The sequence below is a fragment of the Amblyomma mixtum genome, chromosome 4 (genome assembly GCF_055824585.1).
Source record: "Amblyomma mixtum isolate Tamu chromosome 4, ASM5582458v1, whole genome shotgun sequence".
NCBI lineage: Eukaryota > Metazoa > Arthropoda > Arachnida > Ixodida > Ixodidae > Amblyomma > Amblyomma mixtum.
In genome coordinates, this window is record NC_143015.1 from 142288045 (window position 1) to 142311218 (window position 23174).

General features: G+C 46.7%; 1 protein-coding gene across 2 annotated transcripts; it reads right to left on the minus strand.

Moving 5' to 3' along the window:
* Positions 1–1679: 1679 nt before the first annotated feature.
* On the minus strand, positions 1680–22922 carry LOC149348530 (ER lumen protein-retaining receptor-like). Of its 2 annotated transcripts, XM_089588169.1 has the most exons (5): positions 22755–22922; positions 14520–14779; positions 11886–11966; positions 5116–5368; positions 1680–3496 (listed from the first exon to the last, which is right to left on the minus strand). In XM_089588169.1, exons 1-5 carry the CDS (start codon positions 22843–22845, stop codon positions 3462–3464), a joined length of 720 nt encoding a protein of 239 aa, XP_089444295.1. In that variant the 5' UTR covers positions 22846–22922; the 3' UTR covers positions 1680–3461. The 2 variants fall into 2 exon arrangements, with proteins under 2 accessions (XP_089444295.1, XP_089444296.1); XM_089588170.1 differs by lacking the exon at positions 11886–11966 and having other exon boundaries at positions 22755–22920.
* Positions 22923–23174: the final 252 nt, after the last annotated feature.

Here is a 23174-nt window from a genome sequence, read left to right on the forward strand (position 1 = left end):
CCTAAGTAGACATATCCTCTTACTACTTCCAGCACCTCACTACCAATTGCGAACTGCTGTTCCCTTGCTAGGCTGTTGAACATTACTTTGGTTTTCTGCATGTTAATTCTTAGCCCGACCGTTCTGCTCTGCCTGTCTAATTGATTGATCATGCTTTGCAGTTCTTGTCCAGAGTGGCTTAGCAAGGCAATGTCATCAGCGAATCGCAAATTACTCAGGTATTCTCCATTAACTCTTATTCCCAACTGTTCCCATTCCAGTCCCCGGAATACCTCCTGTAAGCAGGCAGTGAAGAGCATTGGCGAGATTGTGTCTCCCTGCCTGACACCTTTCCGTATTGGAATTTTATTGCTGACTTTATGGAGAACTATAGTAGCTGTGCAATCGTTATAAATATCTTCCAATATTTTCACATAACACTCTTCTACATCCTGATTCCGCAATGCCTGCATGACAGCTAAAGTTTCCACTGAGTCAAATGCTTTCTCGTAATCAATGAAGGCTATATATAGGGGTTGGCTATATTCTGCGCATTTCTCTATCACCTGATTGATAGTGTGAATGTGGTCTATTGTCGAGTATCCTTTACGAAAGCCTGCCTGCCTGAACAGCTATGAACTTTTGCAATAAGGGCTCCCTTGGCATTGCCACATTGTTCACTGGACTGTCATGTGCAACCGGCTACCACTGTGGAAGCAGCAACGGAATCAGACAGTTGAGATGAGGAGGAGTTTCAATATCTCTCTTGCCCAATGCAAAAGTCTATAACCTACCCAAGCAGCACAGTTAAAGGGACTATGCAATGAAGTAAAAGTCACTTGTAAATGTTTTCAATGCTTAGAAATGATGCTAAGAAGCATTCACACCAAGTATGAGTCTTCGGAACTGAGCTGGCAATTTATTATGAATTGTTAAAAACCGCGTTTTTTAAACTTCGCGGGCCGATTGGTGTCTTCGTCGTGACCGACTTCGAAACCAAAATCGGGAAAATAGACGTCACTAGTCCCGTGACGTCGGCAGGCCACCGCACGCTGTCATTCGCTGGAGCCACGGCAGCCACATCATGGGCACACTTCCGGTAGCAGCAAAAATCGTCTGCTCGAGCCGCCGCGCGACCCCCTCGGGCAAGCGCGAGCCAGGGCATTGCCTTCACGCATGTTTTCGATATACCTCTGCCGCCTCTTTCTGTCGACAGTTCGGAAACCACTCGCAGTGCCTTTGTCGCACTGACAAGCAAAGATATCTGACGTGCGCCGCGATCCAGGAAGGCGGAGAGAGACCGGAGAGACGCTGCTGCTGAGTGCGACAACCGGAAGTCGCAAACCGAACGTCAGCGAATGACTTATTCATAGGCGGGGCCCAGTCCCAGAGCTGTTTTATTTTTTCTTGGTGCTCTGCGCGTACGAGTTGAGGGGGGAGAGGAGGAGCGTGTGTTTTAATCGCCCATAACTTCGTTGTTATTGATGCTAGCTCAAAAATTCTTGCGATGGGGTGACGAGTGATCGAATGCCTATCTCTCGTCTGCTTTACGCAATCGCACTTAATTTACTGCATAGTCCCTTTAATTGGCCCATCATTGGAAATGGCTGGTTTTACCCTGCTCCTTTCCAACATTTCCAACATTCCAACATTGGGCCAATTTACCCCGGTAGCAAATGCATGAAACTGTGAAGCCAGCGTCCAAAATCGGTAAACAGTTTTATTTGCACCATGATCCATGCCTCGAAACCATGCCGGGGACAGCCGCGACAGGAGCAGGGTCAGCAACTTTGGTGATGCCGTCGACAGGTGCTGCTGGCGACCTCTGGTGCCAGCAAAAAGACTCTTCCCAGCACCCCTCATTTTTATTTTCAAACACCCCACCATATTTTTTTTTGGACACGACGGCAACTCACAAACTTGCTCCACGATACAGGCAACCACCGTTACAAGCCACCAATAAACGGGACACACATCAGCTTAGAAAAAAAAAAACGTAGACTGCACTAAACCTCAGGCAGGCGTTCTGTACTTGCTACATTGGACTACTGTACATGCCACGATCCATCAATGCAATTATCTTGCCTTCAGTGACAATCTGCCTTTGCATGAGTGTTCCTCGCAATAAATGCCGGACCTTTCCATATTTAATCTGCATTATTTCAAGACATGAACAGAGAAAGTTGCCCCGGCACACTATTGGCTGCCTGTTCAGAAGAAAAAAAAAATAAACAATGTGCCTTCCCAAGTTTTGAAGTGCAAGAATCCGAAATCCCTGGCGTGAAAAAGCCGGCTGTAAGAGACTCTTTACATTATAGTTATGCTGTTGCAGTACCTGTCTTTTTTTTTCAGAGTAATGACATTGCATGAACTAGGTTTTCCGATTTTCCATCTTCCTAGATGTATAGAATGTAGACGTTCCTCCTAGAATACACGTTTTCACCGATGGGAGGTGAAACTTTGGAATCTGCCTCCTGCCATACCTCTGCATACACGTACACACACACGCAAAAAAAATCAATAATAATAATGATAACCGTCATTGAATGCGCGCGGGAAAGAGGAACACTTCCACTGAGACTGTACACGAGTTGTCAACCAGCCACCCCAAAAGACCCCCACACTATGACCACCGTAGTTCCATTCACTCAGTGAAGAAGAAAAAAAAAAGAACAGGCATGAACAGAATTCACGCGCTGCTCCCAAAGCAAGAAATCATTGATGACATAAGCATTCACAAGCCTACGCAACAAAGCGGCTGAACATGTTTCGGCAATCTGCGCACAGCGACGGGGTTTGCAGACAGCGGCAGAGAAGCCAACGTGCGCTCCGTCACCTTCTCAAGTTTATTAGTTGCCAAGCTGTAAGTCACAGGCGTTTTTGATGACAGACTAGTAGCAACCGTTTGAAGCGGGGAACCACGGTACATGGGCTCCGTGATCCCGCACTATCAGGGCAAGCACATCATATGGCCAATCCATGCCCAAACTGGGCACATTGTGCACACCCGAACAAGTATTTGCGGTGCAGCCGACTTCCTACCAGTTGTTCCACCGTTTCACCATAGATGGCGCCACTATGTTGACTCCCCAGGCAGCCCTCTGCAAACCTCGTCGGGAGTGAACAATATGTAAGGAAGAAAGTACAAACAGGGAAACAAGGTTTGGCTCGGAAGCACAAAGCTAGTGTGAATTTTAGTCCTAATGAGACAAGGGGGAAAAAAAAAACTAAACAAAAATAAACTCGATGGGTGGGTTATGACAACTTCGGAAAAAGATAGAGAGAGGAATAAAGAAAAGAGAACGGGTATCAACAAAAAGAATGTTGCTTGGCTCCAAAGAACTGCCGAGACCAGATGCTGAGGAGGGGCAGAACTGCAGAAGTAGCCGCAATAGCGACGCCTGCAGGGTGTTCTGCGCAATCTCCTCGGGGAGAAGGGCGGTCTGCGGCGGCACTTGGGACAGCTGGGAGCCTGGGTCGGCTTAGGCGGGCAGTTTCAGGGCCTTTCCCTTGATGACTGCAAATGAGAAGAGCACAGTCAAATAAGGTGGCGTGGTTAAAGGAAACCTAGACATGAATACCAAGTGTAGCTAAACCAGCCTTTTTTATATGGGTGCTGTGTACATACTCGCGTCTCTCTTCCTTGAGATCCACTGGTTCAAAACTAACTCCCAGCCTTTACTGCACATGCGCAGTTCATGTGAGCAACGGGGAAAAGAGATGCGTGACACCAGCTGTCAAGGACAGATTTCCCACCTCGTAATAAGGGAGTAATTACTCATTTGCATCCACCCGAGCGCAGCCATACGGCTACAAAGGAAAGCTATACAGCTTTCTCAGAAACCTTCTCCACCTTGGGGGATTCCCGTAAACATTCGACCAACACAGTTCCCACTTCGAGTTATTGATCAATTCGCTCTCGCCCTACCATAAGCTTGCCGTCCTGGTTAGCTCAATTGGTAGAGCGACTGCTCCGGTGTAGCGGTGGTCCTGGGTTCGAACCCCGGACCAGGACGAATTTTTCTTTAACTACGAAGTTTCTGAGAAAGCTGTATAGCTTTCCTTTGTAGCCGTATGGCTGCGCTCGGGTGGATGCAAATGAGTAATTACTCCCTTATTACAAATCTACTCCACCTTGGGGGATTCCCCTAAACATTTGACCATTTCCCACCTCGCAGGTACAGTTAGTGCCTTATGGAACCGAATCATGCCTGTGTCTCCCACATGTGTTTTCGAACAGTTTTCTGGGTAGGAGACGAATTTTCAAGCAGTGCCCAATGGGCACCACATCTCATGAAAAAGGCGGACTGAGATATCAGTGCATCGAGATTGCAAGCACAATGGAACCCCGATTATGCGTCCCCCGTTCATGAAACAACCAGTGTTTTTAGATGGTACTACAGGTCCATACTGTCACCGTCATGAGTGTAGTGTTGTGTCCCAAAAGAAGACACTACTGTTTCTACCTCGCTGCTGGTCGCACATCTGTTATCCGTTTCCCGCATCATCTACTGGCCCGATGAAGACATGATACACAACATCTTGGCTTGTTTCTGGTAATCGCAGACAATTCAAGGATGGGATCATCATTTCGCTGGCTTAGGCCTTCAATGCCAATGCATGAGTTTCACCAATAACGTTTCTGACCTTACACCTCCACCAAACAGGGGCCCCGCCTTCAGCAGCACAGCCCAGTTCCAGCTTCGTTACCCTGCTTTTTGCCATTTAAAAACTGTTCTTCTCACTAAGCTGCTTGCATTTCCGGCAAGCCATAGTGCAGTAACCTTTACTGCACCAATTGACCCTCACTGTAAAGGTCCTTCAAAGAGCCTATACCTGCTACTGCGTTTCATCGTCACCGGCAAAAGAATGCACAAGTACGCCACAGTTTTCCACTACCGGGTATGCCCTTTGTCAACACTGTCATCGCTGCCAGCAGCAGATCCGAACCAGGCTGATATGTCGATCTTTTCCTACACAATGCTCAGACCTATGCTAAGTTACCTCTGCTTACGATCGCCGCTTTCGCACTTTGAAACGGAAGGTGAGCAGGTATGCACACATTGCTAAAAGATGCGCACGATGGACAGCGAGGAACATGCTGTTAGGAGACAGATCCGTAAGAGAGAGTCCCACCTCTCGTGACGTAGAGATAGAAGAAGTCGCAGTAGAGGATGGTCTGCACCAGGCCGGCCACGATGGCGATGAGGTCGTAGAAGTTCTCCGTGTAGTAGCGGTACACCCAGTTGAGCAGGTACAGTGCCCGGTACGAGCCCAGGCAGAACAGGTAGTGCGACGTGATCGTCTCAGCCTCGCCAGTCTTGGAGACGAGGAACAGCTGCGGTAGGATGGCCACGGCCTCCAGGTAGATGGACAGTGTCCACAGGACCTATGGGGCGTGACGGCGACGTGCGGCACCTCGTCATACTTGTACGGATTCAGATTCACATCAGGAACACAGGCCGTCACCCTGATGACCCCAATGTCCACAACACTCATGCATGAACTCTGCAAATTCTGCGACCTCAAAGGTACAGGAGCAGACACGTTTATGCAGCGGCGTTAATGGGTCATTGAAAACAACCCCCCCGCCCCCCCCCCCCCCCCCCCCCAATTTTCGCTCGTAGTAAAAATCAATTGTTCGGCTGCCTGTAACTGTGTCAGTGTTTGTTTGGCATTTGCAGATTCAATTATGGCTGAGAAAATTGGACTTGAAAATGGAACATTTCTTTCCCCATCGTACGATCCAAACTCCTGACAACAGTAAAGAATGGGACTTCCTGACGAAGTGAATGGATGTGTGGCCCGGCCTAAGAGCTCTGCAACCAAGTCCGGAATAGCCGGACACCTACAGTCAGATGCAGCAGAGTTTTCGTCGCGGTGAGCGGAGCAGCCGAGTTGACAGGCTGTGCCATCTGGGGAACTGAGGCCCATCCCAACTCAGAGTAGCCTCGCAGCTTGCCAGATGGCGCTGCCTGTCAAATCGGCTCTTGCACTCGCCGTGACGAAAATTTTTCTGTAGCTGAATGCGGTGTTTATTGATTCTGGACAATGCAAGCAAGTTCCGATATTATATTATTTAGTGCAAAACACAGACTACCATAAGCTACCTAGTGGTCACTGGTCGAGCCCAAATAGGCCAGTAGTTTGCGCAGAAGTGGGTACAACTCGGACAGATAAATACGGAACAAACGGTACTTTGACGCATCCGCACACTGTGCTAAGTGGCGATTTCTAAATGCTGCTGCTGAGCGCTTCCCTTGATAGACGCAGAGCCGCCCGCGTGGTAAGAGTTGCAGCTCGTGTAGCCAGTAACTACAGTCTGAAGACTGAACACATCTAACTGCAAGCCCCCCCAAACAAATAAACTTTGGCAGTACTGTGACTAACTAGCATGGCGCATATAACACATTTATAACGTTTTAAGTCTTTCTCATCATTAATGTTGCTATGGTGCCAAGGTCAACAAACAGAACTGATTTTGGAAATGTAACTCGAGCTCCCCTGAATAATGATAAAAGAATAGCTATAAACCCAAGGAAATGGCTAGTAGGAAACAATTCGCAGGACGGTCATTTACCATTCCAAAAACGAATACTCAACACAGTACCAGTGAGGCAGCAGAATTGCAGCACACACTACATGCAACATGCACAAACCATACAAGACTACACAGACTCGGGCAGCTTAGCTACAGCAGCCAAACACTGCAGTCCACATGCAGCTTCACAAACAGCAGCACCGCTCAATGTAAACCCACACATGCTCCAGTCAAGCAAGGTCGGACAGGGCAGCCAGGCATTAGATGCCTTCGAGAACACTAGCTTCGTCTTGCTTCCTTTGTACCAAGCGTGTTTTAATAGCCCGAGTCAGTGGAAAGAAATACAATATGCCGTCAGTGGCCAGGGTGAGGGAAGAGAAAAATAACTGCCACGCAGTCAGAGCAGGAGTTAAGGGTGCACAATTTTATACCCGTGCCACACGCGCACAAAAAATGGCAGTAAATGCTTAAGGCCTTAAGTTTGTTAATGCCATTATTTTCGGACTTGGTGCTACACGTACACATTTAATGCCATTATCGAAAGTGACGATGACGATAACGCTTGCAAGGTAGTCAGAAGTTTCAACTGAATATAAACATTCCAAATGAGAACAATATATGGGAAATGTTGTTCAAATGTAATGCAAAAACGATTTTTTAGAAACTACGGCTGTTCCTGCTTTACAAGTCGAAAAAGTAGCCATAAACTCGCATGTCAGCACATAAGTCGAGGGTATCTGTCAATAAGGCTGGTTAAAATGGCGCTCTACACATCGAAAATGCGGTATGGGTGCCTCATCTGACAGAAAGTTAAGAATTAACCATTTCCTACTGGTTAGAAAGTTGTTACTAACAAAGCTGCGTGCTTTTCTGCGTGTGGAATGGGAACGAGAGTACACATTGCACGGGCGAATGAGTTGTGGCGAACTCAGTAGGTCGCGAATGGCAGTAAGGCTAATGCCATTAAATTTACGCGTGTGGCACCGCACGAATGCCATTAAAACTTAAGGCAGTAAGCACTTAATGGCATTAAATCTGCCCGTGTGGCACGGGTATTAGACAGATGTCTCCAGTACATATGAGCAATAACAGATGTGCCCAGATAACACATGTGAAGGAGTCTGGCTAGGACTTAGTCGCCAGGAGATTGCGCAGCAATCCATCTTTGCAGCCAGTAATAGTTCTGTGGCCTTCTTCCGTGACAGTACAGCGGCCACATACAATGCTGTAGCACCTTTGTACGTATGTGCACAGCTTCTGTAGCCTATCGTTGAAAAGCCAGCAAATTTTCGGGACTGGCAGCCATATTGCTTGAATTCCTCTCCAGTGACCCCAAGCGCTTGGCAAAGGCGGAAAAGGGCAAAGCTGTCCAAAGGCTAGCTTTCGCAAAGGCAACCCTCCACACATGCAAGCTTAAAATGCGCATACACAAACCATTTACACAGACAATGCACTAGAATAAAAAAAAAAAGAAAAGACTGCAAGCAATGCAACCAACAAAGAGTGCCACACATCACATTTCACAACGGACATGATGAAGCCCACACAAAAGAATAAGACCCACTATACATGCCAACCACAGAGCAAGAATATTCACAGAAAGGCACACTCTCAAGAGAACAAGCACAAACAGACAAGCAGATAACATCTGACGGGGACAAATGCACTATAGTCGAATCCAACTCAAGAACGATGTGGCTTTCCCTGGTCAAAGGACCCCTTTCCATGCAATGGCGTCGACCGATTCTCATGACCTTGCTAGTGTGACAAAGCAAGGAGTGGTAATAAGGGAGTAATTACTCATTGGCATCCACCCGAGCGCAGCCATACGGCTACAAAGGAAAGCTATACAGCTTTCTCAGAAACTTCGCAGTTAAAGAAAAATTCGTCCTGGTACGGGGTTCGAGCCCAGGACCACCACTACACCGGAGCAGTCGCTCTACCAATTGAGCTAACCAGGACGGCAAGCTTATGGTAGGGACTCCACCTTGGGGGATTCCCCTAAACATCTGACCAACACTGTTCCCACTTCGAGTTATTCATCAATTCGATCTCGCCCTACCATAAGCTTGCCGTCCCGGTTAGCTCAATTGGTAGAGCGACTGCTCCGGTGTAGCGGTGGTCCCGGGTTCGAACCCCGGACCAGGACGAATTTTTCTTTAACTACGAAGTTTCTGAGAAAGCTGTATAGCTTTCCTTTGTAGCCGTATGGCTGCGCTCGGGTGGATGCCAATGAGTAATTACTCCCTTATTACAAATCTACTCCACCTTGGGGGATTCCCCTAAACATTTGACCAAGGAGTGGTAGATGAAAGGGGATAGACCCCTCCCTCCATAGTGGAGCCACTCCCTGCATTGTCACACTAGCAGAGTCATCAGAACCGGCCAACGCCATTGGCTGGAAAGGGGGTCCTCCTTTGAGGGGAAAAGCTGCTGCGTTCTTGAGTTGTATCCGACTACAGAGACACCTAGTGGCAGGAAATGCAAGCTTCTCGCACCGTTCTTTGCCGCAAAAAGAATTGCAAAACAGGCCGCTGCACGTGCTTCAAAATGTCTGCATGTGCTTAATAAACCGCTGGTTAAACCACTGGGGGTAAATATTTGCCCCACAAAAGATGAAAAGCAAAGGGGCAGTTGCCCTAGCAACCACCAGGTGCCTCCACAATGCAAGTGGCCTCAAGTCATCTGTGACACGGTCAAGTCACTCCCTAAAAGTGACTGTGACCCAGACACACATCCACCGACTACGCAGACGGTTCACCACAGTGTGAGTACCAGAGCAGGCAAAACCCGGCGGCCATGCGAATAGTGGGAAAGGAGGCCACAGGATGCAAGCTGCAGTGTCACAGCCATCTGCACGGGTGTGGCACGTCTCACCGACTGTTGTGCAGGTCGTTAACTTATTACGTGATCCCACATAAAAAAAAAGTAGCTAACATGTACAACCTGGTACAACCTGGCCTAAACCCTAAGACTATCATTCAAGCTAATTGTTCCCCCAAGGTGACCTGTGAACCCGAAAATGTGCCATCAAATTTCACCTCCCACCTCCGTACAAATTACTCCGCTCGGGTAAGTGACAACCACTTAACAAGCACCATAAAGTGAGCCATGATAATGTCACAAGCCTTATGTTGTTATTGTTACACCCTGCAGGCAAAAGGTTTTGTCACCTCTCCATTTTGGTGCAAGGCATTCTCGAAGTACCTGACTGCACTCATCATGCCATTAGCAGTTTTTCTTTAACTTTTGCGTAAACAATATGCGAGCTTGAATCTCGCGCGATGCTCATAAATGGGGGAAAGCTGTAAAAGGCGACATTTCTCTAATACGGTTGGTAGCTGTGCCTGCCAGCTATGCCTGAGTGCAAGTCGCGTGTAATACCCCGTTGTCCTGTGTCGTTCTCTTCTTGTGTTTCCGTCTTTTTTGGCTGGTTTTCTCCCTTGACATGCCTTACCAACAGGCCCACCATTCTGCCCTGCTCGTGTAATACCCGTGCCACACGGACAGATTTAATGCCATTAAGTGCTTACTGCCGTAAGATTTAATGGCATTCGTGCGGTTCCACACGCATAAATTTAATGGCATTAGCCTTACTGCCATTCGCGACCTACTGAGTTCACCACAACTCATTCGCCCGTGCAATGCGTACTCTCGTTCCCATTCCACACGCAGAAAAGCACGCAGCTTTGTTAGTAACAACTTCTTAACTAGTAGGAAATAGTTAATCCTTAAATTTCAGTCAGATGAGGCAACTATAACGCATTTTCGATGCGAAGAGTGCCATTTTAACCAGCCTCATTAACAGGTACTCTCGACTTGGGTGCTGACATGCGAGTTTATGGCTACTTTTTCGACTTGTAAAGCAGGAACAGCTGTATTTTCTGGAAAATTGTTTTTACATTACATTTGAACAACATTTCCCATATATCGTGCTCATTAGCCATGTTTATATTCAGATGAATCTTTTGTCTACCTTGCAAGCGTTCATCGTCACTTTCGATAATGGCATTAAATGTGGACGTGTGGCACGAACTCCAAAAATAATGGCATTAACAAACTTAGGGCTTTAAGCATTTACTGCCATTTCTTGTGAGCGTGTGGCACGGGTATAAGTCGAACAACGGCAACATACCGTTGAAAGCAGTTTGCTGGGCGAACCTGCAGTCCCAAAACAGCAAGAAAATCCTCCAGCAGCAAATTCAAGAAGCTTGTTCAGCGCTTGACATGCAGGATTTTAAATTGCGAAGCTGCATGTTCATGATCCGCTCTTTGAGGTGCACTGAGAAATGACAAAGCACGCGGGCATTTTTGAATTTTGACACGGTGGAAATGCAGCCACAACAGCAACAACCATGATCGGTGACTGTTTAAAATAACTGAACGCGACTTCGAAATAATCTCTCTTGAAGCGCACATCTCTACAATACAGTTTGCTTAACGCTGATCACGATGGTTTAAAAGCTAATACAGTCTAGCCCGTTTATAACGAAGCCACTTATAGCAAAATAGCGGTTATAACGAAGGGATTTCAATTTCCCATTCCCATTTTTGCATTTTCAATACATTTTGGGTCCGGTTTTAACGAAGTAAATAAGAGCGCGTCAGCGGATATAACAAAGAGATTTAATACCAACCGGAAAATAATCTGCCAATCAACACATTTTTGCGTCCTTGAGGCGATTTTTTCCGCGAAAATAAGAGCAAAATTCGGCTGACGGCGTCCTTTCGTGGCGTCGTCTGCTCTCCTGCGGAGCGAAAGGTTGCTTCACTGCATCGCATGGGGCGCCGGTCTCGTGTTGCGCCGTCCTTGAACGGCGTCACGGCGTAGAGCGGTAGAGCACGCCGCGCAGGGGAAAAACGCAAAGAACAGAGACGATTTTTTTTTTTCGATGACGTCGCAGAGAGCGGCCGTCTTGGCCAATTGCGGTTCTCTATTTCTCCCAGGTATGCCGGTATGCCGATGTTTGCCGATGTTTGCATCGGTATGCCGATGTTTGCATTTTTTTTCGTAGTCTGCATATTACGAAATAGCGGATATAGCGAAGTGATTTCCGATTCCCGCCGACTTCGTTATAACCGGGCTAGACTGTATAATGATGCTGCAAGCATTTTATCTGGCACCAAAATGAAGAAATGATCAAAATACCAAAAAAAAAGAACAAGACTGGACTTGAGGTGGGCACATGTTCTGCGTCTCGCTAAAGCTGGCGTCCTGTGGCACCTCTTTGCCAGAATTGAACCACCCGGAACTGAACCGCCACCGCCGCCACCATCACTGCCGTGCTGTGCAATTCCCATCCCCGAAAGAAACTATAAGTGGGTGAGCCGAGCCAATGAGAACTGTTGCAATAATGTGTTCTACCTCAACAGGGTCCCTGAACACCAGGGTGGCGTGAGAGAACAGCACATCCAGAAAGCTGCGCTCTTGGCCGCCGGGTTGTGCCTGTGTCGGCATGAGAGGTCGACACCAACGTTTCACGACATGCCCACGCAACTCGAGAAACAGATCGGCGGGGGACAGTTGGAACAACAAGCGTCAGAACATCGGTCAGAGCGAGACAATGAAGCCTTTTCATAATTCGCTCAGTTGGCTTTCCCAAGTTGCATCTGGCCCAGTACTCCATTTCATACGTAGCAGTCAATGCAGAGGAGGCTGCGGAGGTAGTGCGTCCACAAAAACATATTACTCTGCCACATATTCTTTCTTTTTGAAGCCTCAGTGAGTGTCTGGACAAAAAGGCCGCCACCGTCTGGAAGACGAAGTAACGAGCGTTAGCTGCTCGGTAGCGCCATCTACCACCCATGTGATGTATGGCCATGTGATTAGGCGGCTTTTCCATTTTGTCCCCTGACGTCATATTCACATAGTTCCACCTCTATCCACCATATTGGACCGTGAAGTCATCGTTGGCATGCGCGCAGGTGGTTGTTTCTACAATGCTATTGTAGATGGCGCTACAAGTATCAATGCGAGATGTGCTGTTTTCTAGTTGCTGCCACAGATGGCGCTGTGATCTCAGAGTGGTAGCAGACCCCACAAAGTCTCGAAACGTGATGAGTTGTTGCTGCCACAGATGGGCTGTGATCTCAGGGTGGTAGCAGACCCCACGAAATCTCTAAACGGGACAAGTAAGAGCTAACGCTCTTAAAACAGAGTGGTTTAAAAAGAAGTGATGACAATGGGAATCACGGTCGAAGCTTTGAGGCACTCAGTGTCCAGGCACTCTGGCTATAATTTTCACTGGGTATGAAGTACTTTTCAGGCGCGGAAGGAGTCAGAGAGACTCCCTCCCCCGACAGCCGCGTATCATACCACCACATGCGACTCTCACTTCTTGAAGTTTCGATGAGTCGCAGGATGAAAATCAGGCAAGAGGTAAAACCAAGTCCAGGAGGTTGCCAATCACGGCACTTAAGATTTGTTGCAACGAAATATGCCTATGTTCACTTTGGTTATAGGCGAACTACTTTTTAGGGCGCAGACTTAGCCTAAGTGGACAGGTGCGCTAGCTTTGGCAGTGTTGCCTGCTATGTATGAAATGGAGTACAGCGATGGAGTCATTGATCATCAGTAAAATGGTAAGGGCTGCACATACATGCTTCTGCTTGATAGCTGCAAGTGGTGTCACAAAAAACACCCTGACATATACTCATTCACAAACTACAGCTATATATTGCTTCAAAAATATGCTGTACTGCCATTAAATAGGTCGTGCAACGCTGAGGTGAAGCCACTTTAACGATTATGAAAAAGAGTTCACGGAATTGAAAATCAGACTAAAAAAAAAGTGCCTTCAGAAATATTACACCATAAAAATCTGTTTTATTTGATTCAGATGCAACGTTACCAGGATTTAACACTGTTCTGCTTGTCCCCGATTAATGTCCACACCATGCCAACGAGCACAACTACGTACAATAAACTTGCCCCGTCTCTCTTACTCTGTGCAGTCTGTTTTGGCGCTAAGTCCTTTCACGAAAATACGCCCCAGCTAGCCTCCCAGCAAGTATTACTAAGTCCAATATACATAAACAGTTCGTTTTCAGGTTTGCAAGGGTATCGCCTAACTACCGTAACGTTAACATCCTGACAATGGTTAGCATACGTACAGGCCCCTAACAAAATAACAATGCTTCTTCAGCACAATTCTCTTCTCACGCCAAAAGAAAAATATCACTCGTGCATCACAAGACTATACTCCGTTTCATACATAGCAGGCAACGCTGCGAAGGCTGCTAAAATAGTGCGTCCGCAAAACTATATTACTCCGCCACGTATCATTCTTTCTTCTCGAAACTCCGGTCATTGTTTGGACGAATACAAAGAGCGGTATAAAACGATGTAGTAGCATTGAAAATCACTGTCGAAGCTGTGAAGCGCTCAGTGCCCGGGCTCTCTGGCTATAATTTTCACAGAGTGTGAACTACTTTTTGGGCACGAATTTAGTAGAAGCGATTCGCCCTACCAACCGCGTATCATACCGCCATGCGTACTCTTTGCTTCTCGAAATCTCGACGAGTCGCAGGACAAAAATGTGGCAAGAGGTAAAACAAAGTCCGGGAGGTGCCAGTCACGGCACTTCAGATTTGTCGCTGCGAAGTATGTTTGTGTTCACTCTGGTTGTGTGGCGAACTACTTTTTGCATGTGGACTTAGCCTGCGCGAACAGGCGCGCTAGCTTTGGTAGCGTTGCCTACTATGTATGAAACGGAGTATAGGAAGCTCATTTTTTTCCCCTACATTCTTATTCTCCTGATTTTTACTTTTCTTGACCGTGACTACAAAAGTATTTGTGGCATGTAAGATTTCGCGTATTACAAGACTTTTGCTGAGCGAGCTTGCACTATGAACATGGGGCCGCGGACTCTGTCAGGCCACTAGTATGGTTTTTACGCTACGGCCCTCATGTCTATGCATTTTGACATCTGACACAAAAGGAATCTGAATTTCATCTCTGAAACTGCGACAACCCGAAGGAGAGGGGAGGCGCGCTCACCTCGAGCGGGGTGAACTCGTGGTTGACGAGCAGTGCGAGCACGGTGACCGGCACCAGGAGGAACTCGATGCGGAAGGTGTCGTGGTTGCGGTCATTGGTTGCCTTGAACTTGACGTACATGAGGTACAGCGTGCCGAACGAGGTGGCCAGGAACACCACCTTCATGATGCTGTTGTAGGGCGACACGAACGTGGTGAAGAGGTCCAGGTAGCGCGTCGTGTACGTGATGGAGAAGAGGATCTGGCTCTTCCCAGATATCCCTGAGCACGAGCAAGGGTGAGAGGGGAAAAAAAAAGCTTTCTTTTTTTCCTTCCTGATCGCATGGGCACTCAACCACAAATTAGATCAACAGGAAAAGTGTCCTAATACAGCAAGAAAGATGACAGGGAGCATTCAAAAGCCAGGTTCGTATTCTTTTATATTGCATTAACTGATTATACGCATTGGTCAAATGTTTACGGGAATCCCCCAAGGTGGAGAAGATTTGTAATAAGGGAGCAATTACTCATTGACATCCACCCAAGAGCAGCCATACAGCTACAAAGGAAAGCTGTAAAGCTTTCTCAGAAACTTCGTAGTTAAAGAAGAATTCGTCTTGGTCCAGGGTTCGAACCCGGGACCACCGTTTCACCGGAGCAGTTGCTCTACCAATTGAGCTAACCGGGACGGCAAGCTTATGGTAGGGCGAGAGCGAATTGATCAATAACTCGAAGTGGGAACAGTGTTGGTCAATCGGACACCCCATTTGCTCTTGCCCTGCCATAAGCTTGCCGTCCCGGTTAGCAAATTGGTAGAGCGACTGCTACGGTGAAGTGGTGGTCCCGGGTTCGAACCCAGGACGAGGACGGATTTTTCTTTAACTCCGAGGTTTCTGAGAAAGCTTTACAGCTTTCCTTTCGTAGGGCTGCGCTCAGGTGGAGGTCAATGAGTAATTACTCCTTTATTATACGCATAACAAGCAATCACGAGACAGACTGATTGGAAGGGGGCAGGAGGGGGGTCAAAGAGAGGCTGCAGTGGTTTTTCGAAGTGAACACATTTTCTAACGAAAGCTATTTTGTATGTTTTCTTCTCGTTCTTGATTACTTCCACTAAGTTTGGGAGCCATGCAACATTCCATTCCCATGCAAATCGATTTTAAAGTTTCTCGTTTCTCAGTTCAGGTGATTTCTACGGGCAACGCTGCACAGATTCAAAACCCTTTGACATTACCTGTTTTAACGGCATTATGATGGTAAAACATCCAATGTTACCCCTGTACCCCCGTTTTCACCTTCTTGTGCAAGGCTGGCTCAATCAACAGTTGCTGTTTGCCACCGCTAGACAAATTAGCCATACACCTCTTTTAGCAGTAAACAGATCTGCTATATAGTATTTAAGGGGTAATACAAATAAATGCAGGATTTATGGAAAAGATATACATCAAATTTTCAAAACGCTGCCCTCCGAAATTTGAGGACTATGGTGCCTGATTAAACTTGAAATGGGAAATGTACAAAACTGAGCCCAAGCCAGTTTCCCCTCAGCTGCCACACGCTTCCGAAAGCCATCGGACACCGACCTCAAATATAGTACAATATATTAAATGCACTATTAAAACATACTTCATTCTTTCATGAAATAGAATGGGAATACACATGATACATGAGAAAAGATGCAAAGAGACACGATGGTCATAACTTGTTGGAAAAGAACGCGTGATGACCCGACAGATATTCCCAACGTGTCACTATGATTTAATGTTTACAGCATATAAAAGTAAATACAAAGTAACTCTCACCACGACTACTATAGAGAAGAGAGGAGAACGAAAACAGAATCTCCCAAGAGTGCAATTCCTGCTGCCATCCCGCCCAAATTCCCCAATAGCTGGCATTTAAGAACAGCAGCGACCAATACCGCAATGCACAGCTTTCTTATTAACTGTGCATGAAAAGATGTCAAGTGAACATGCCCTAATTAAAAACCACTTACGACCTTTCAAGCAAGCATTTAATACGACGACAAACACTTGGGTAACAAAGAAGGCGTAGGCAGGTGTCGAGCATGATTCATGCACACGTCTTGCGCCACTCGCCTAAGCAGCAGGGAACGACAGATGCTCAGAAATCCAATGCGTGTCATATCTGTCCCTTATACAGGGTGTTTCACCTAAGACTTTCTGCAATTTTTAAAAATAAGCTGTTTGAATTAGATGCGCGCTTTTTCTGGCATAGCATTGTCAGTGGTGTAGTACATCATAATTCAACTAAGACGTGCTAACTAGCAGGCTTGTTAACCAATATTTAATAGTTAACTTTTAAACTATTACTATTGGGCTCCTTAATTATTGAGAGGCATGCTGCCCACCGTAAGTAATGTCCATATCCGTTTTTAGAATTTCGAGAACGCGATTATCCTCGGCGCTGTGGCCCAACAAATTTTGGCTATTTCGACGAGTTAGGTTCACTGGAGAGGTTGCTTTGCCTGCAAGCTTCTCAAACCGCATGTACCGTGAAAACCCGCGTATAATACGAGGTTTTTTTCCCATAATTAGCGTCCTAAATTTCCGCCTCGTACTATTTGCGCATCCGAACAAAAAATTTCGAAGTTGCTCGATGTTTTGGTTTCGTTTTTGCGGCGTGGCTATGGCTTCGCTTCGCTATTGGCGCGTGGCTACGGCTTGGCTTTGTTACTCTCGACAAACGACGTCACGACGTCGTTTCTTTGTTGATCCGTTGGGTGCGCCGGGGGGTCGCGGTGTGCCGTGCGCCTGTTGACAACGCACGTGCTAGCATGTAAGGCACGCTTCGTGAAGTGGATATTGTTTTAGAGAGCACGATGTCACGGTCTCGAAAACAGTACTCGGCTACTTTCAAGCGATTTTGGCTGCGGAGAACATCGGCAACGGTGCGGCCGGGAGGCAGTTTGGTGTCGTCGAAGGAAGCATTCGTGGATGGCCACAACAGAAAGAAGCCCTTTTCGCGTGCAGCGGAATGCGACAAAGCTTTCGCGGCCGTTTGATGGTTGTGTAAACAAACCGTTCAAGGACGCAGTCAGGCGGTGCTACGCAGAGTGGATGCGCTCAGGTGAGCCTGCAGTGATGCCAACCGGGCGGCTGAAGCGGGCTTAAGAAGTGCGGCATCTCGAACGCCCTCGATGGCACGGAAGATGAGTACATTTGGGATGATTTGTCGGACAAAGAAATGTTCGAAGAAAGCGCTACTGAAGAACAAAGTAATTGAAGTGAAGTCCGGGATGCGATTTGAATAAATGTGTTCTATGAGCTTGTGTTACTCGTATTATACGCGGGTGAAACTTTTTTCCCCATTTCGCGTCTCTAAATCTTAGCCCCGTATTATATTCGGGTTCGTATTATACGCGGGTTTTTACGGTATTTTGGCGCGATGTAGGCGAAATTTGTTGGCCCACAGGGCCGAGGATAATCGCGTTCTCGAAATTCTAAAAACGGATATGGACATTACTTACGGTGGGCTACATGCCTCTCAATAATTAAGAAGCCCAATAGCAATAGTTTAAAAGTTAACTATTAAATATTGGTTAACAAGCCTGCTAGTTAGCACGTCTTAGCTGCATTATGATGTACTACACCACTGAAAATGCTATGCCAGAAAAAGCGCGCATCTAATTCAAATAGCTTATTTTTAAAAATTGCAGAAAGTCTTAGGTGAAACACCCTGTATATGTACCTTACATATAAACCTTATATGTACCTTATACATGTACGTTACATTTTTCCTTTATATTGCCACATATATTTGTAAAATTTGAGGCAAATAAACTGAGAACAGTAACATGGCATGGGCGCCACGCAAAATGAATACACATAAAGCCAGCGGAAACCAGCTGCCTGGCAACTTGAGCTTCCACATGCAGAACAATAGACCTTCGCGGCACATGCTGCTAAAGCACATCTGTCAGCTAGCAGAGGCCAGTGTGGCAATAAAAGGGATGACGTAGCGATGTCGCGCAGTCTGCGACTCGAGCAGGAGCCCCGCCAGAGCGTGCTTTTTGCCTTTTTTTGTTCCTTTTACACTCAGACATAGAGGAGCCTTGCTCAAAAATTTTGCATTCAGCACGCTCTAGAGGTGTCGTCACACTTGGAAGTTCACAAATAAAGCACAGGTCAAGTAAATGGAATACGAAGAGCGACTGGTCCATGTTACGTTAAAGTGAGATTACAAGAGCAGAGAACAAGTTTGAAAGCCAGCATCACTTTTCACATATAGTCAAGGCCACACTGTGTGTCTGCACATAACCATGCCTCATTCAACAGGCAACGCAGCTCCCTCAATTGTTGCATCAACCTCAGAGGTGCAAATGCAGACGATTTTATCCCCCTGCTAGCACTGCACATGGCAAATGCCTCATGTGTTCACCGTCCAGTAATTTGCCAAAGCACACTGCCCATTATACTTTCTTAGGGACCCACAATCTATACGAAGGAAGCCACAATCTAATCAGTACTTACTCCCTAACTGAAATCTACTCCACCCTGGGGGGTTTTCCCTATATACACTGGTTAAGCCATAAGAATTTGAAATACATACATTAAGGAAAGCATAAAGGAAGGTTACTTTTCTGAGGCAGGGGTAATTGCGGACTATCTGAGTAATCATGTTACATGGGAAATGATTACGCAGAAAGCATAGGAAAGGACAGCCACCTAGTAACTGTTGGCAGTAAACCAACGAGCTCTTTCAGGTCACCTATGATAAGATAGCAGTTGAGCTACAGCAGCAGCTAACATTGGTTTGGTTCCCATCAGTGACAAATTGGTTGTATTTTCTTCTACCTTCTGGCAAATTATCCCGTCTGAAGCGTTTACTCAGATAGCTTCCTTCTCTGCTGATTTCAATCACCACCATCAGCAGCAGCCTGATTAGCCCGCTGCAGAACAAAGGCCTCTCCCATATCTATCTAATTAGCCCCGTCCTATGCCAGCCGTGGCCACCTTATCCCCAGGAACTTCTAATTCTAATCTGCCCACCTAACTTTCTGCCAACCACTGCTATGCTTGCCTTCTCTTGGAAACCACTCCATTACCCTTAATGACCGTCTGCTATCTTGCCTTCGCATTACTTGCCCTGTCCAAGCCCACTTCTTCCTCTTGATTTCAACTAGTATGTCATTAACTTGCATTTGTTCCCTCACCCACTCCGCCCGCTTCCGATCTCTTAACGTTACACCTATCATTTTTCTTTCCATAGCTCGCTGAGTTGGCCTTAACTCTTAAGCTGAACCCTTTTCGTTAGCCATCATGCTTTAGCCCCATAGGTGAGTACCGGTAAGATACACCTGTTGTATACTTTTCTCTTGAGGGATCTTGGTAACTGCCATTCATGACCTGCGACTTCCAAGTATGTCCAAATGAGCCCATTTGCTCCATTCTGTTCTTCCTTAGGCGTCCACAAAAGTCACAATATTAAAGAGCATGTTAACATAATAACTTAACACAGTAACTTCTACATAAACAGTGTAGGGGAGCACATCCCAAAATGAGACAGTATCTCATCTTTAATGCCCTGAAATAGCACACGAGCTAGGAAGGACGGAGTGTTGGAGTGATTAGTGAAGGGTGATGAAGTGAAGGGTTCCTGTTAACACCACAACTGGTGGACGCCATTTGCTGGAGGGCTGCTTTAAGGGGGATTAACTGCTTAACTCCGGTGCTGTATCAGGCCATTGTAAAAACTGATTCTATGTCTTTTTTTTTCGGATATCGCCATGTTTGTCTGGCAGCAGAAAACATTTATCAACAGAAAAATTTTAAACCCCCCCCCCCTCCATTCAAACTCGTGACAATAAAACTAACATGGACTCCGTGGTAACCAGTACCATGTGATTGTCGGTATAGCTAGGCCTTAGGGATCAGCACAAAAAAAAAAACTAACGCAATCCATTTTGCTTTAAAAAATCAGCTGGCCGTGGAGACACCTATAATTGATCTCTTTTTTACATTTTATAGCTTGTAAGATGCTCAACCTACCGAGATGAGTAATAAAATATTAGCACATTTAGTTATTTCATGCTCTATGGTAGCACGGATTAGAGCATAACAGGCGCTTTGGTCAGAAATATGTATTTCAAATCGACAAAGAATGTGAGGCCAGAACAAATGATAGCAACATGCTACATTTAAACTGCCACTCAGCCGGTAAGCAAGTTATAATGCGTTGATTAACAGGTGATTTGTTAACAGGATCCAAAGAAATACCAAGAGCTATTGTTGTCACAACAAAACTACGGCACCTCACTTTCTGCACATGAAATAAGTCGTGGCATCTTGTGTAGCTTAGCATTCAATTTTTTGTCATGCATATTTTAAGATGTTCCTCGAAAGAACATAACCAAGAATGCTGCTACACTGATGGCAGCTTCACTGTCGATGTAGAGTACTGAAAAAATTTGGCTGCTGGTTTCTGTGACTGTGACAGTAATGCAGTTTTAGCACTTTAAGGTATAGCTTCACAACTAGCTTTGCATTTCAGTGACTGCCACATTTCCCACAATTGCTTACAGCATTTAAAATGCTCCGACTCTCTGATGCTGTCTACCAAATGAAGAGGAACAGTACCACATTGAAAAATTGTTTCAAAATGTCCAGCCAAGATTTTCCGCACTCCGGCAGGGCACATGTTTACGTGGTTATGGAGCTGTAGAAAGTATGGTCGATAAAGTTAAGTGGACAGACCCTCTACGACAGACATGATAGGATAGAGTATAGTTTACAATCCTTAGGGAGAAATATACCTTTATTTCTTTCTGCACCAGTCAGGAGACCCTTGACTATTTTTTTTTCTTCTAGATACTGAAACGTGTACATTTATTGCATGGCCAGCAATAAGCGTGAGAGCACAAATAACACCACATTGTAGCACCTTCTTGCAGCCAGGTAAGGGAACATTTCTACCAGGATAGCGAGCTGTAAAACTACAGGCTCTGTCACATGTCAACTGCAGTTAATTGAGCTGTTGCAAGCACCCCCCCCTCCTTGATGACACCTCCAAAGCTGTCGGCTGTTTCACCTTTGAGTATTTCTATTCACTGCCTGCCTTTCACACCTCCCCATGAGCTGTCACGGAAGTTGTGAGAAAGAGGCCGGGAGTTTGGTGGACAGATTATATCAGCAGCTGGTCAGAAAACTGCTAGGCCACGTTTTCGGGAGCAAGCGAACTGCGCAAGCGCGCGAGCTGCTATTCGTAATAGACGAAAGTTCGCATTAAAGAATAAAAGGGTACACATTTTCGCTTATTTGCGCTCGCAGGCATTTCGCTGGCCATCTCGGAGGAGAAAACGGAAACATGACATCCGGATACGGACGTACTGCACGCTGAAAATGGACCAGCTCAATTTCTCCTCAAATGTTCGCCGAGCCGACTCAGCGCCAGTCCACTTTCGATGATCGATAAGCCGGAGTACGCAGAGCTAGATAACAGCGCCGGCGATAAGGCCGCGATTGCGTAGCGCGTCATTCAAAGGCGCGGTTAGGAACCGAAAGAGCCCACTGCGAGAGCTTCTCTAAAGGCCAATTTTGAACACGAATATAATAACATAAAAAAAAAAGTTACGAACACGTAGCGCGATAAATCGAGCCAGCTATTCTGTCGCGACTACTGGCCCGCTACGTACTACAAATAAAAGCAAATTTGGAAGATTCAGAGGATGAGCTGCCGCAAGGAGCGGCGAACTGCCGTTCATGGAAGCAAAATAACACACCGCACAAAAGGAGGAGGGAATGAACTTGAGTAACGGAGAAAAAGGAATTCAGAGATCAAGACTCGCTCGGCCGCGCATCAACGTCTGTGGTCGGGTAGGCAGCATCACACACGGCATGCAACCAACAATCAAGGTAGCCTCGTAATGCCAATATGCGCTTACGCGATGATTATTTCTGCAAACACACTGACCGCATGCAAGTCCACACAGTCCGGGGGCGGCATGCATAAGCGATGACCGACCAGCTAAATCGCCCGTGCCGACAGCGAAGTTTCAACCGCACCATGGCACAACATAAGCGAGAAAAACCAGACTACGCAGCGGACAGACTGCACGAATGCAGCGGGCGGGTGACTTTTCTTTGCATTCCGCAGTTCGGAGCTGTCAACGTGAGATGGGAAGAACGAAACGACGGAGGCGAGAGACCAGTCATGCTTATGCTGACGACGATATGCCCGCACGGCAGCGCACGCCTTGGTGAGCGGTATTCGCGGTGGATACGAGACCGGCGCTTACCTGAACAGGACCGCGTCCTCCATATCTTCAGCAAGAGGATGATTATGGCTAGCAGATGGGATAAGTCACCGGCTAAGCGAAATATATTCATCTTCTCACGTTTTCTGACCACGGACGCGTCCCTCACAGCCGGCAAATATGGCGGCGCTGCAACTGACGTGGCTTGGCAATACGCCCTTAAGAGGGCGCTAGATTAAAGCGAGTTTTGTTGATATGTTGCTAACTCGTGCAAATCTCACGGGCGAGTAGATGCTTCCTAAAGATCCAAATCTAAGGCGAGACGTGTGAACAGCCCAAGAGAATCAAAGATTTGGTGAGTACGCGAATGCGACTCGCATCAAACTGGCATAGCGAAACAGCTGTCGCTGCTGCTGTGCGCTTTAATCGCTCGACCAATCAGAGCTCGAGCGGCGTCGTCTG

Bases quoted from the DNA above. Each gene is read 5' to 3' on its own strand.
- LOC149348530 (XM_089588169.1), bottom strand. From the start codon at position 22,845: ATGAATATATTTCGCTTAGCCGGTGACTTATCCCATCTGCTAGCCATA. The intron at 11,967-14,519 runs GTGAGCGCGCCT...ATGCCGACACAG, and splicing joins ACGAGTTCACCCCGCTCGAG to GCACAACCCGGCGGCCAAGA. The intron at 3,497-5,115 runs GTGGGACTCTCT...TCTCATTTGCAG, and splicing joins CTATCTCTACGTCACGAGAG to TCATCAAGGGAAAGGCCCTG.